The sequence below is a fragment of the Coturnix japonica genome, chromosome 1, assembly GCF_054131305.1.
Source record: "Coturnix japonica strain WE chromosome 1, WE-NBRP24, whole genome shotgun sequence".
In the NCBI taxonomy this organism is placed as follows: domain Eukaryota; kingdom Metazoa; phylum Chordata; class Aves; order Galliformes; family Phasianidae; genus Coturnix; species Coturnix japonica.
Genome location: NC_140663.1, coordinates 24152755 through 24167888, shown reverse-complemented (window position 1 = coordinate 24167888; position 15134 = coordinate 24152755). Strand labels below are relative to the sequence as shown.

The 15134-nt window shown below is 36.7% G+C and overlaps 1 protein-coding gene across 7 annotated transcripts in view; it reads right to left on the bottom strand.

The window, feature by feature from the left end:
• The window catches only part of DOCK4 (dedicator of cytokinesis 4), a 232705-nt gene that overhangs the window by 113079 nt on the left and 104492 nt on the right, over window positions 1-15134 (bottom strand). For all 7 annotated transcript variants that reach the window (XM_015854079.2, XM_015854108.2, XM_015854097.2 and 4 more), the window contains exons 9-12: window positions 8998-9079; window positions 8308-8368; window positions 6301-6433; window positions 4704-4792 (exon numbers count right to left, since the gene is read on the bottom strand). In XM_015854079.2, the coding sequence (XP_015709565.2) occupies window positions 4704-4792; window positions 6301-6433; window positions 8308-8368; window positions 8998-9079 (365 nt within the window). The remainder of the gene's footprint in view (window positions 1-4703; window positions 4793-6300; window positions 6434-8307; window positions 8369-8997; window positions 9080-15134) is intronic.

Sequence of the window (15134 nt, the reverse complement as noted above, 5' to 3'; positions counted from 1 at the left end):
TGTGAAAACATCAGGAACCTCAAGTAAAAATTGGTGTGAGAAGGAATGTCTTGGATCTCTTTAGAGGAAAACAAAGCAATTCAGTCTGTTTTTTCCTATGGAGAGGGGAGGAAGAAGTTGCAAGTATATTTTTAATAATTTTAAGATGCTTTTGGTAAGATAATTTGTTAGGGAGAAAATTCTCATGTAACCGAAGGTCAGGGCTTAAATCTCTCCTCTCTAGGATTTGCAAGACAACATGAATATAGAACACACTTATGAAAAATCATGCAATATTCTGCACGCTTTAGAGCCATTTTTACTTCCCCTGTGGTATAATGAATATTTTCTGATCTTTTACAAATCTAAAGAGTTGCTGCAGGGAAGTCTGAGAAATCAGGTGATTAGCATTCTTCTCTGGGACATGTGAGACAGACTGCAAATCCTTTTCCAAGTCAGTGTCTGAACCAAGACATTTTCTTTCTCTGAAGAACATCTCAAACACTGAAGTAAATTATTTCTAAGGGAAACAAAGTCAATAATTATATATTTCCTGAAGTAACATGAGCACATGAGCCACAGCAGTCAGCTCCAGCATTTTTTTCTACCCAGTGCTCAGGCAGTTACATCCAGACCACGCATACCCTGATGGAGTAAGTATCATGGATGTGCTCAGACACTTGCTCTGAGCTTCAAGCAGTGGCAGAAATAACACATTTTTAGGTGTCTATGGGAAGAAGAGGAACTTTTGAGATGTTGATGGTGTTTACGTAGGGATTACATTAAGAACCGTCACTGTTTAAGTGGGTGAGTTTTTCAGGCAAAACCTCCATATTCAGATCCCGAAGGATTACTCTACTCAAGGACATTCATTCCATCATGGTATGCTGTATTTAATGAGTTATACTTCAAGAGTATAAAGAACCAGATAAAAAATGTGGTTGTGTAGGCAAGAATATAAGGTTATGCATGATAAACTGTTACTGAAAAGAAAGAAAAGAAATGCACGACATTGCATAACCATGAAAATCAGAAATGCACTCACTGCTTTTTCTTTATGTTTTACTGTATTAAAGAAAATATTTAGTGACAACCAGATTTGGCCTTTTTCTCTTCCCCTTGTCCTAAAATGCACTTTAAACTCAACAGGTTCACTCACACACAGTAATTCTGTAGACAAATGAAGCAGTTATTATATGATCAATAGCAGTTTACGAGGCACTTTGCACATTAGTTCCTTGTTTATTAAAGAGAAAAGCAGTTCACATCCAATACTAGTTATTTACTAAAGACCTAAGAAAGGTGCAAAATATAGTTTCACAGTCACATAGTCAGAGAATAGCATCTGCTACCACGACCTACACTGCAAACCTTAAAAAAAATAAAAAATTACATTTGACAAAATCCCAAGTTTCAATGTGAAAACAAGATCTTTGGCTAGGCTCCACTATCTAAAATAGACAATTACTTATGATTATGCTACCACAGGTATTTAATATTTTATTTATCTGAAACAACACTTTCCTTTTGGAACTTTTATTTCAGAATTAAAAACTTCTTTTTTTTTTTTTTTTTTTTTTTTTTACAGTTTACTACAGTTTTTGCATTCTGGAATTCAGACAATTAAAGTAAGAACACAATAAATATGCAGTAAAGTGACATGCCGTAAACAAGTATGTTTACTTAGTGCAGCCTCAGCATAGCAGTTGCATGAACTGGAACTGCCCAGATCTGAATGAAATAATGAAGGAAACAGCAGAAAGGAGACAAAAACAATTCTATATAGTTCAAGATAAGCAAGCACCTGGTTTCTGTATCTGCACTATACATTTCACTGCTTTTTGGTCCTACAGATTGATAAAGATTGATAAGATCATAGATAACAGCCTGATGAATTTTTGCGCTTGTGCTGATTGTGTTTCAGTTCTTAAGTCCCTTTAAAGTCAAATGTTCAAGCTCTCTTGACTTATACCTACAAGGTCTTGAGACAGTAAAGCACCTGTGTGTCCTGTAATCAAAGATTTACTCCTTTCTCCTCGTTTTTCACAAATGTAAGATAGCAGACAAGCCTAGTGGGCCTTCAGAAACAGTCATTCAAAACTATTACAGACAAAGACACCAAAGGGAAAATACATACTAGTGTAACAACATCATTTTCCATGAGGTGTCAGCAGAAGTATCTGAACATATTGCTGAAGTCTTTCAAGTGTGTTTTCAGGCTTCTAAGCAGTCACAGAGGAACAAGTTTCACATGTGTGACATAAATAACCTGACATAGTTCGTGTTTTAGTTGCTCAGTTCTCAAAGTGGCACTACTACTCGCATCCTCTTTCCCTCTCCAGCCTCTGTATGTGCTACTCTCTTGCCTCCCTTTCCAGGCAGCCCTTTATCAAAACATAGCTAGTATTGAATGTGCTAGCTTTATTTTCCAGCACTTGCAATCTGGAACATGGTCATGTCCCACATGTCTTTTATGTTGATAGTCACTTAATTAAGATTACTTAAATTTATTGAATGTCTCCAAGGACAAAAGGGTACCTAGCTATGAACTTCTATTTCATGAGAATGAGAATCATAGAACAGTTCATGTTGGAAGGGACCTTACAGACCATCTAGTTTCAACTCCCTGACATGGGCAGTGCTGCTGCTCACCAGATCAAGTTGCCCAGGGCCCCATCTAACCTGGTCTTGAACACATCCAGGGATGGGGCATCTACAGCATCTCTAGGCAACCCGTCCAGTGCCTCATCCCCCTCCAAGTAAATAATTTCCTCCTAACATCTAATCCAAATTTCTCCTTTTTTAGTTTCAAATAATTCCCCCTTGTCCTATCACTATCAGACCATGCAAAAAAGTTGGTCTCCCCCCTGCCTATAAGCTCCCTTTACATTCTGGCAGGTGGCAATGAGGTCTGCCTGAAGTCTTCTCCAAAATGAACATACCCAGTTCCCTCAGCCGGTCTTCATAGGCAACGTGCTCCAGCTCTCTGATCATTTTTGTAGTCCTCCTCTGAACTCCAACAGCTCTCCATCTTGTACTGGAGAGCCCCGGTCAGACACAGTACTCCAGATGGAGTCTCACAAGGGCAGAGTAGAGGTGGACAATCACTTCCATCTCCCTACTGTCCACCCCTCTTTTTGATGCAGTCCAAAATAAAACTGGCCTTCTGGGCTGCAAGCACACACTAACCTTATAACCTGAATCATACCACTGCCAACAAGAATCACTTAGCATACAGCATGCCACATTGTACTATTTTAACTGCCTATTCAGAAATTAGCAATTCTTTCTATTTTTCTTTTTCAAATAAATGGACAAGTTAAATGTTTCATAGCAATATTTACACTGAAAACCTCATTTATAAACAACAAGCCACCTTTTGCGAACTGTGAAATTTGCATTAATGCCAGAAGCAATGTACCTATTTTGAAACCAAAATGTATGCATTCTTTATCACACATATTGGATTTTGCAGCTAATATTCAGAAAAGGTATTTGCACAGGTATTGAATTATGTATTTTTAAAATGTCCCATAGCTTTGCAAGTTGAGTCAAAAGGCATGTTCCAGTGTTCTAAAAACTCAAAGTATCACCTTTATCTCTAGACTGATTGTGCAGAAAAGACTTGTTATCATTTTCAACAGTAAATAAAGCTATCGCTTTCTAGCAATGTGCTTTTATATTTAAACTACATTATTTTAATAACTGTAGTCCAGTAAAATTCTCTACATTCTAAGCCTTACATAGATGCACGTATGTGGCTATACTCTGCAAAAGTAGAAATAATGAAGTAACAGGATTAGATTGATTAAACACACAATTTCAGTCTTGATAAATATCAGGAGCTTTTATGCGCTTCTTAGACATCTGCTAAAGACTGATGAATATACATTTGAGAGATAAACGTTATGCTTTAAATCAAGTCAAAAGAGCATGAGGTTTACTATACGGGTTTATAACTACAATGCAACTCAGAAAACTGAATTCATTAGAGATTTTTCCACATTCATATTTCAAATAATGAATGTTTCACTGGGGCAAACTAGTATTTGAATAGAAAGCACAACAAATTTGTAAGCTTCCATTTCTGGTTTTCCTTCAAGTTTGACTGTTTTCCCAGGCAACAGCACTACAAAAAGTTAACAAGCTGGCATTCCAAAAACCAAAAAGAAGCATATCCTTTAGTTTAAGCCATCATCTGACATTACATCATCTGACATTAGCAAAGGTCAGTCATCACCCAATTCCTAAGTTTTCCAGTTGAATTTACTTTGATTAACTATGGAAGGCTACTGGTAAGTCCCTGAATAACAACTTTGTGTCTTGCCCTGATGGCCAATAGAAATGCAGAGAGCACTGGCTCTGTAGACAGGTCTGTAGGACCTAGTTAATTTTGTGTGATACTTTATGTATGTAAAGTGGAAGTATAAATCATCAAATCATCAAGCAATGCACATCAATTGCCGATCTTTGATCGGCTCCACATACGAACAGAGTTCCACAGTAAACTGTAGCCCTTCAGCAAAGAGAAAATTTGTTTTATATAATTTCTTGAAGAAATTTCCATGCTTTTTTAAAAAATGTGCATACAAAATGCAATAGAACATAGTTTCACCTAATACGAGTATTTTTCTGAATATGAAATACTATTTCTTTCATAGTCATTAGATTTTCTAACACAGACTCACTTTATTTGCAGATGGAAACATAAAAACATTACTCACCTGCATTGGAGCCAGTCAGGTTGTAACGTGCATTCAGCTTTTTAATGATATTTTCATGGATCTGATACCAATCACTCTCAGTGTTGCACCTACAAAAATGACAACTTTTTAAACTCTGAAATGGGTGCACAAGGTTTTTGGACAAGTTTCACCACACACCTCCATGCAGGTCCTTTTCTGTTCACAAAATTAACTCAGTGGGAGCAAACAAAACCCTGTGAAACTGCTTGGATCAGTGGAAAGGGGGAGAGCAGTGTTATAATTTGAGGAATGTCTCGTAGAAATATTTGCTTCTTGTGGAAAAGGGCGGGAGAATGATAGGAGCAGTTATGCTCTGGAAGTCATCATGAACAAGTTCATGGTCTATAGATCTACCCATCAGCTTCAAAATACACAGAATATCTGTCCCACAACAGTCAGGAAGCCACATGGGACTCAGGGCTGGTCTTAGATAAAGATCTCTGCTGTATACTTTGAAGTTATTTAAAATGGAATATGATCTTCAGGAGACAGTCAATTAAAGAGCAAATTATATCTCAGTATATATTTGGAAAGTAGTGCCTTTTCCATGAGGAAAAATAGGCCACACTGCAAAGTGAACAGCTTAGTCTTGACCTGGTCTTATTAAATCTGCTTTTCAATAATGCTTCTTCTTCCCTTCTTTTTTTTTTTTTTTTCTCCTGTTATTTTAAGAACGATCAGGTAAAGTTAGAAAACAGAATCTAATAGGCAGATATGTAAATCTAATGATTTATTATCCAACAGCAAACACTAATTTGACTCCAAAATCCTGGGAGTCTTAGTAAGAGCCAGCACACATTTTCACCTTCACACTGGATTGTTTTTCTGCAGCACCATCTCCAGCAGCTCTAATTCAGCACCGTAGGAGCACAGAGAAGAAGAGAACGTCTGCCTAAAAGCCTTCTATGTCTTCAACACTTGAGTTCTCAACTTCCTCGTGTACTTGACAAAATGCTTCCCAGGTTTATGTACTTTGAATAGGCCACTGCACAAAACAACTCTTACTATAATCCCTCAGTTCAAGATCAGCAGGAAATTACATGCACTGTGTTGCTACTAACAGAAACATGAACTTTCTTCCCGATACTGTAAAACTCCACAATTTCACTACAACTCATTTTAAGATCTAGTTTTGATTTTTCATTCTTCAGCATTAACTGCCTCTTACACTGACGCTATTTCCATTAAACAATTGCTTACCTGTCTTTCCTTTTTGCTAGTTATGAAGTTACTTCTGCTAGCTGCCTAGGCAGCACAAGTTATCTACACAAGACTTGGAAGCACTTTACATTGTTTTAAAGAGAGAGCTTACATTGTTTTAAAGAGAGTCCAAGCTCTTACAAGGATGTGATAAATGCTGAAACATACAAGAAGATCTGAAAGGATGCAACCTTCATTTTTAATAGCTGCCCTTTTTATAAATAGATCTGTAGAAATAGCCAAAATTTCAAACCTATGATGAAAAAAATTACCTACTTTACTTTTTTTTCCTCACACTGCATTTAAAACCACTGTTTCTGATGTAAACCTACTGTGAAATAGTTTGAATAGTTATGAAAAAAATGTCATTCCTTACATGTACACTTTTAAGATGAGGTCATCCTTTGAATCTCCTGCCAGCAAATCTGCAATACTGAGGACCGCGCAGCCAAAGGGCCGTCTGTATTGTACGTTGCAGGCATTTTTCTTTTCTCCAGCTCCCATTCGTCCTGACAAACAAAATACACATTTGATGCACAATGTACAAAACTGTCTCCCTTAAAACCACAGAAAGGAGGCAGGGAGCAATCTAGCTCTGTATGGTGACAGCTCTGAGTATGTGATGCCAAGTATACTCTGCAAATCTAGTCCACCTCTCTCCACACTACATTAGGATAACAAATGGTTCTGGAAGCCCATTAATGATGGGGTGATCTCGTAATACCAGAGGTACTGCACATCCTCTCATGACCTCGAGTCCACAACTCATGCTGATACTCAGTGACAACTCTACTTGAGACACCACCAGATTAAATTTAGTGTTCAGACGTGACAGTGTCAACCATTTGCTGCCCAATAACAATTATTTTACTGTGGTTGTTCCTACTTCTGATTTATATGAGAGGTCTTGTGACTGAGCCACTACAGTTTAGAAATCAAATGCTGCCTCCAAGCAGGCAGCTTGCTAGCAGGGGGATAAAACTGCAGAAATCAAGAAGAGATGAAAACTCAGGGAGGAAAGATGACAAAGGGCAAGAGAACAAATTATGGTACAGAAAGAAGGCAGCCAAGGAAAATGGAGTTGAAATAAAGTATTTTTCTATTTGATTTAAATACAATTCATCAGTCTTCTTCTTGTGTTTCTGATAGATGAAACTGCCCTCTTTCTAACCATTTTATGCAATTATGTTCTGGCAGCTATGTATCTTTCCCACCAAATCTTAACTTCTGACAAGAAAAGCCTCTGGCTGTACTTGCCGCAGGGCAATGCCTCCTCTGTATATTCTATGTGTCACAGAACCTAGAAGAGTAATTGTTCACTTTCACACCACAAAGCATATAAATGTTATTTTAACTTTTTAACGTTTCAGTCATTCATATACAGACTTGGGTTTGAATATATTTTGTAACTATACAGAAAGGAAAATTCTATGCCACATTGCACTTTAGAGCACTTACTCTCCTCAAATTAAGTCATACTACACCAGAATTTACTACATTTTTTTTTCCCAGTCCTTGCCAATAAAAATGCAATATTTTGATATTCCAATGAAACACTACAACATCATGAAAGCGCAAGGAAAAATCATCCATCTGAGTTGTAAACCAGCACTTACTCTGGAATAAGTTGCTTCTGAATTCAGCACAAGTTATAACTACCATATTTGAAAACAAAACACCTCACAAAAATAGGAAGATATATTTAGTAGTGCAGTGATTTAGCTAAGGAGACAATTTACCAAAAAAAAAAAAAAAAAAAAGAAATAAAGAAATGGATCCAAGAGCTCAAAAGCAGATCCAAAGAATCTTGCTTCAAATCTGCACAACCAGGAGGTCAACTTCTTAAAATATACATGCAGCACACTTTTCAACTCTTCTGCTTTGTTTCAGAGGACACAATATCTGCCTGTATCATCTTAGATTAAAATTATTACATGACATCCTTCACCTACTTCCTTCTCCTCTTTATAAAAGGGATGAGGGAGAATATAAAAGTTGCCCGAACAGTTTCATCGGATACTACTTAAATTAGAGGTAAGTTTGCTGTGAAAAAAACAGTGCTTAAAATTACTCTCTTTGTAACAAGAATGGACTCCCAAGTGACAACTCCATCATTTTAGTACAGTTCACAAATGACATATCTTGTTTTGCAATCGTAACAAAAAATACTGTATCAAAACTCATCAGCACACTTGAAAAATAACACAAAGGAATGCTGAGAAATTCAAGGCAATTTTTGCATTAAAAGAGCGGCATCTGCTTCATGAAATTTATACAGAGACTGAGTAAATCTAACCAATCCCAAAGTTGACCCCAAGTGGTTTTCTTCATTGTTATATATTTAACAAATGTCAGATTTCTACTCACAGACCATTATACGTACCAATTCGGATAATGTGCACAGTGATATAGATGTCTTTCCTCAGTTCACTGCTACTCAAATCCTGCACAAGATCAGAAACTCATTATTTCTGCCTCCTGATTAAAACATGATATTTAAAAAGATCTTTATGCATTGCTTTTACTGCCAGTAACGGCAATATATGAACAGTGAGGTCATTTATATACAATTAAGAAATTATCCATTTAACACTTCAAATTGGTGGTCATGCACTCAATATGTCTGTCCTATAATATCATGGGCAAGAATTTGCTGTAAGGCAGCAAAAGGGGAGAGGAGGACAGAAAAGATTCAGTGTGTGCCTTGAAGAGCAATGGCGCTTTTGTACAACTCCTAATATCTTGAAGTTGCAAGGAGCACTGAACAAACCATCTTTTGGGCCCTAAACTCACTAGTAAAAGTCTTTGCTGCAAGGAAAAAGAGTGGTATGTATACATGTACATGAAGCACATACATCCACATATTGCCAGAAAACATTCAACTTGGGATTTTAATATTTATTTAAAATATTTAAATATTTTAAATAAAAATATTTAAAAACTTTACCACTCTTTACAACAAATAATAAAGTAAAAGCTTAGGGAGTGCCACTGAGACAACTACTGAATAACTTAATCCAAATTTGGTTTTAAATACCCAGGACAAAAAGGATTGAGAATATGAATAACTCACCACAAAAAGAGAACAGTGTCTTTCAGGCTTTTCTGGGCATTTTGGCAAACCATTTCTATTCAGTCTTAAAAAAAATCGTTCACTGTAAGAGAAAAAATACAACAGATACTTTCAACAATGTCACAGTAAAATTAGATCTCATACTGATTTTATTTTTAAATGTAACTTTTGTCAAGCTTTAAAAGAATGAAATATTTTTTTATTAAAAGACTGAAACATATCAAGGAAAAAAAAAAAAAAAAAGGAAGAAACCTTAGATAAGAGCAGTTAATCATCTAATAAAATTACTGAAAACTCAATACAAACTGGAAGACTGACTGTAGTTTGAAAAAATGATACTGTATATCCCAGTCCATAGAGCAATAAAATTCTTTTATCTCAGAACTGAAATTAGATGCGAGTGATGTTGTATTGATTCTTGCTAAACAAATGTCAACACTGCCACATTTGTATTCAATCAATATTCTCTTTTTCAAAGGCAGGAAGATAATGCCAGGGGACATTTTTCCTGCCTAACTTTATGAAAATTTCTTTCTAAACTACACAGATTTTGGCGGTCTTAGGAGTTCCAGCAGGTAAATTTCATTTTCAGAATTCTGTTTTGCAGTCTGCTGCTGGGTGCCAAGTACTGCATCTGATACAAATAACAACACTAATCCCAGAGAAGTGCAGAAAACTCTTATTTTGGGGAAAAAGTGGACACAAGAATCCACTGAAAGAGAAATTACTCTTTGAAAAGTTCCTATATGATAGCAGGTTCATCATGGACAATCTCTGGGAGACCTCGTCATTTCATGCATGGAAAACTTTGGAAAATTCAAGCTTTCCATGGTTTGGTTAATTTTCTAATAGATACAGCCTCATAGCAAACATAACCGTAACATTTATGCAGTAGGAGACATGCAACATGGGAAAAAGTAAAGGACTCAGAAATGGTAAGTTGTGCACAAGTGTTACATACATGTGGCACAGAAAGCAATGCCTCCTATTTATTTCCATGGAAACTACAATAGGTACAAACAGTACAACCACACTATTTGAAAGAGCAAATCCCCAGCTATAAAACACTACATCTCAAAATAGTCACTACCATTAACTATGCATTTTCATCAGCAATGAACAAGAGCCTGCATGCCACGCTAGTGAAAATCCACTGTTTCCCAGTTGCTATGATGGCACTGGTGCTAGGAAATTGTTGCCCATGCAGTCCACCTTTCATCAACCTGAACAGATGGAAGTCAGAAGCTGCCAAATCCAGACTGTATGGTGGGTCTGGTAGGACAGTCTTGTAACCAATAACAATGCCAGGAAACTGCCACCTTCAGCCTCATGTTGGTTCAATAGAACCCAAAAAACCTGCTTGCGGTGTTCTTTCTGTTTGATACTCCAGTGTTGCCACCATTTTTTCCAATGCACTGAAGCTGATATCCAGCTCTGTATACAGTCCCCTGGCCATAATCCACCAATCTGCAAAGAGAAGCTGTCTGAGACTCTCTTCATTTTGTGGTATGACAGATGTGCATGGCTTTCCAGAATGTGGTTTGTCTTTCACATCATTGTCACCACTGCTGAAACACACCACCTACTTCCTCACTGTGCTCATATCCACTGCTTGGTCTCCATAAACATTCAGCAGGTGTTGACGAATGCTAATGCGTGCTATTTTTTCCACATGGAGGAATTCAATTCCACACCTTTGCTCCACAAGCACTTCCATGTCATGCGTCATTCTATCAGACTGCCTCTCTGCTGCCATCTGTCACACAGCAACAACATGTAACAGAACACTGTTTTCAAGATTCAGCCTCTACTGTTATACCACCACAGGCTGACATAATAAAATAAGAGGCATTACTTTCGGAGCAGCCACTGTTACTCTTCACCCCCAGCCCTATCTTGCCAGAAAGTTGAGCCTGGACACCCTGTAATGCTCAAATAAAACAAACAAAAAAATTCCAATGTAAGATTATTGCAACTAGTTTTCCCCCAGCTACACCCACCCTCTCCTGCTTATTCCAGTAATGCTAAGCAAGGTTTACCACTCCTCTCAAAATGCAGCTGGCAAATCATGAGAAATATGTTGGATAAGATGCAACACAATATAGACTAATTACATTTTTATTACACCAGCATTTGCTTTGTACAAAATCTGGATCAATCATTCACAGAATCAGTCATTCACATTGAGAAGGACCACAGAAGGCCTCTAAGCCCAACCTCCTGCTCAACACTTCACCAGACACAGAGTCAGATAGGCTTGCTGATAGCTCATCCACTCAGGCCTCAAAAATCTCCAGTGATAGAGGCTGTATAGCTTCAGTGGACAATGCTTGACTGCCCTCAGGTTCTTCCTTACATTCAGACACAGCCTCTTTAGTTTCAGTTTATATTCACTGATGGCGTTGACCACCTTGCAGGTACAGGCAGATGCCTGTTAATCCCCTCCCCAGGCCAACCAAGGCCCACTGCCTCAGCTTGATCCCACAGAACAACCAGCTTCTTGCCATCCAGTCATTAATATCTGTCTTATATGAGAGGACCCAAACTGGCATGGTTTAACAAACACTGCACAGGAGGGCACAATCTCTTCTCTAGATCAGCTGGACACACTTGTGTTTTTATAGCCCAGGTCACTGTTAGCTTCAAAAGAAGATTTTGTTATGTCTGCAGAATACTTTGTTAAATGACAGCCATTTACCCAGGCTGAACCTACAAACACCTAGACTTTTTCCTTGGGAGCATTTAAAAATGTTTGTGCAGTCTTCAGCTATGTAGGTTTTGGTTTTTTTCATCAGACAGCATAAAAGGCAGAACCTAAGAATAGCACAGGTGAACTCAAATACCTCTGAGTGCATGAAATGCTATTTTCTCAGAAACATTCTTGTTTTATGATGCTGCCAACTTCTGCAGCTTTTGTCTCCATGGAAACTTTAAAACTGAGTTTTAAAGAATGTTTACATGGATATATTTTTTAAGAGAAACAAGTTGGTATTTTGCTGTTGATTTAAAAGTGTTATCCAAAAGACTTCTGTCTTTTCATTTACATTTACTTCCTTCTCAATATCAGAAAATACTGTAAGAAAGCACAAAGCTTTGTTTATGGAATCTGATGCAAAGTCTATGTTCACACAGCATGAACTATTACTTATATTATCAAACCAGTTATAGCTTTAGGACCCATTATATTGGATAATGTGCAAAACTGAAGAAAAGAAAAAAGAAAACAAGCCTCTATTTGAGCAGAAACGATGCAGCTTCTGTGTGCTGAAACCTGCAGTGCATTTGTGTGCATCAAATTACTTTCTGGCCAATACAAGGTGATTCTGAATTTCATCACCTTATCTTCAGTGTGTGGGACTATGTAGAAAGAATATATATATATATATATATATAATATATATATGCAGCAAGGTATGTATGTATGTATGTATATGCTGCATTCCTTCTGCCTGTAAAGAAACCACTAGAAATGTTGGTTTAAAGAAAACACAATTTAACAAGAAAATGTCTACCAGTGGATAAACAGTTGTCATAGTTTATCTATGAACAGGCAAATCCTGAATTTAACTGGGAGTGCTCTCTTCACTGAAGCATACTTTCTGCAGAAATCAAAAGTACATTCTTTAAAAGCTTCCTTCTCACTATCCACTTAGATATGAAGTTTGCAAGTGCAGCTTACACTCACAGACCATGAGATTATGATTCACAACACAATTAAAAGCCAAAGAATTTGGTCACATCACAAAGAAATGCACTGATTGCACGAGACGTGTAATGGTTATGCCGATCTGTTTTCCTCATCTGAATTTGAAATTTTGTTTGACTGAAAAACAGGACCCAGCAGTGCAAAAGGCAAACTGAATACAATAAACCCTCCAAAATCTTAATCTTTGTTCAGTGCTACAATGCATTTCAAGCAAAAATAAAAATAAAAATAAAAATAAAAATAAAAATAAAAATAAAAATAAAAATAAAAATAAAAATAAAAATAAAAATAAAAATAAAAATAAAAATAAAAATAAAAATAAAAAAAAATAAAAATAAAAATAAAAATAAAAATAAAAATAAAAAAAAAAGCACCAGTTACAGTTTGGATAAAAACAGTTACCTTTGAACATTACCACAGAGTAAATGTGTTGCAAGACCAGGATAATAAAATAACTTTTTAATAAAATGTAGAGAGCATTCATGTTTGTAAACAATTCGAAGCATTTCTATGGAGAAAAAAATAGTTTAGAAAATGGTTGAGGAAAGTAAACAGCCTTTCAAAAACAAAATAAAGACAGAATTCCCAAGATCTGAAAGCTTGGCTTCAAACAGTTGCAAAAGCTCCAGAGGGGGAAATCTAGGGCTAGGATCTTATTTCACAGCAGCTTTCTCAGCAGTCATTTACACATACATGTATACAGCAACCACACGCAGCAGAAATCCCAAAGCAGAAATATTTTTCCTTTCTATGAAGATGGTTTGATTTTAGTTTAGATTGCAATGCATTTTTTATGAGCACCAATCTTCACACATAAATATGCTGCATGGATTTAAACTCTGCTGTCTTCCCACCGAAAATAAGGAAATAACTAATGCTGGAGAGATTAATTTAAGAAGGTCAGCAAGGGATTTCTCTACTGTAACTTCCCGTGTATTAGTGAAGCAACAATGTGTTCCGAATCTGCAGGCTTAACACACAAATTTAAAAGAAACACAGCCACAAACTGTTCTATTTTCATAAGCAACCCCTATCTCCTCAGCATTAGCAGGAAAATGTTACCAGTCACATGTGAGCAGTCTAGACAGACTGCTTGTTCCATGATTAATAAACACACTATCAAAAAACCAAAACAACAACCAAGAAAAACAGCCATACAGCGTACTCTTGCAGTAAAGCTATGCCATCCAATACTCATAGCTCTCAGCACAACTTCCCTTTCCTACATCTTTGCAAATGGTCTCTCTGTAAGTAAAGGTTTTAGTGATTTCTAAACTAAACGTTGAGAGGCAGTAAGAGAATATTGATGTGTAGTGCACCATCTCGTGTCTAACAAATTCTGGAGCACCATCGGGGATGCTCACTAAGAACTAGAATCTGGACCTACTGAGCATACAGCTGAAGGATCATAAAACCAAAATCAGACATAGAAGGTTGCCCTTTTACTTGGTGGTGAAATGTAGAGGAATGTGGTACAACAAGTCATAAATTACTTAAGTAAATAGGCAGAAAAAGCCTTAAAAGTATTTTCTTAATTATAGACTAACTGAATGGAGCACAAGCCGTTCTACACTAAGTCAGACCCAGCACTTAAACTCTTTTACATCTTTTTGTGAAAACCATACTCCAATTTCAGGCTGAAAAAGAAGTAGCAATGAGCCAAGAGGGAAAGGAAGGATGAGTATTAGAAAAAAAAAATGATTTCAGCCAATTTCAGGTAAAAGCACTAACATCAACTAAAATAAATCACCAAACCAATATTATGATGCCATATTGAAGCTTATAATCACATCTCATAGATGTGCTGACAACATGTGGGAAGAACAAAAAAATATTTTGAATGCTAGCTTTATGCTGAGGAGTCAAATTTTCCCTGTGTTAGAAGTAGAGTTAATGAGGAAGAAAGGACAAATGAGAATAAAGGGAGATGGGAGAGGAGACTCGTGGAAAAGAAAATCTGATAAATATAGTACTATATCTACACATCTCTTTATTAACAGAAGACAGCCTTAAAAATCAGTTTTTGCCAACACACTCTCTATTGCATTATACTTCATGCATATTTGCAACTGTATTTTAACTAAAAAGTAGAATTACACATTTCCTGAAAAGATTAACAAGTTACATTTGAGTAAGAGATAGTAGAAGAGATAAGAGTGAGAAGACAGTGTGTTTTTAAAACACAGAAAGCACATTGGAATCTCTCATCATGTATTTACAACTAAAAACAGAACGCAAAGCAGAGGCCAGAGCCCTCAGTGATGGTGAGCTTAGTCTACCACCAGTGATAAACATTTTGCGGCAGAGCATTATCGGCACACAGACCTACAGATCCTTTAAGCTGAATTACAGACTCAATCATTATCCCAGTATCTGGCTGAGGTTAGAGCATGGATACAAGCAGATTTGCTGTATTTTTACCACAAAGATG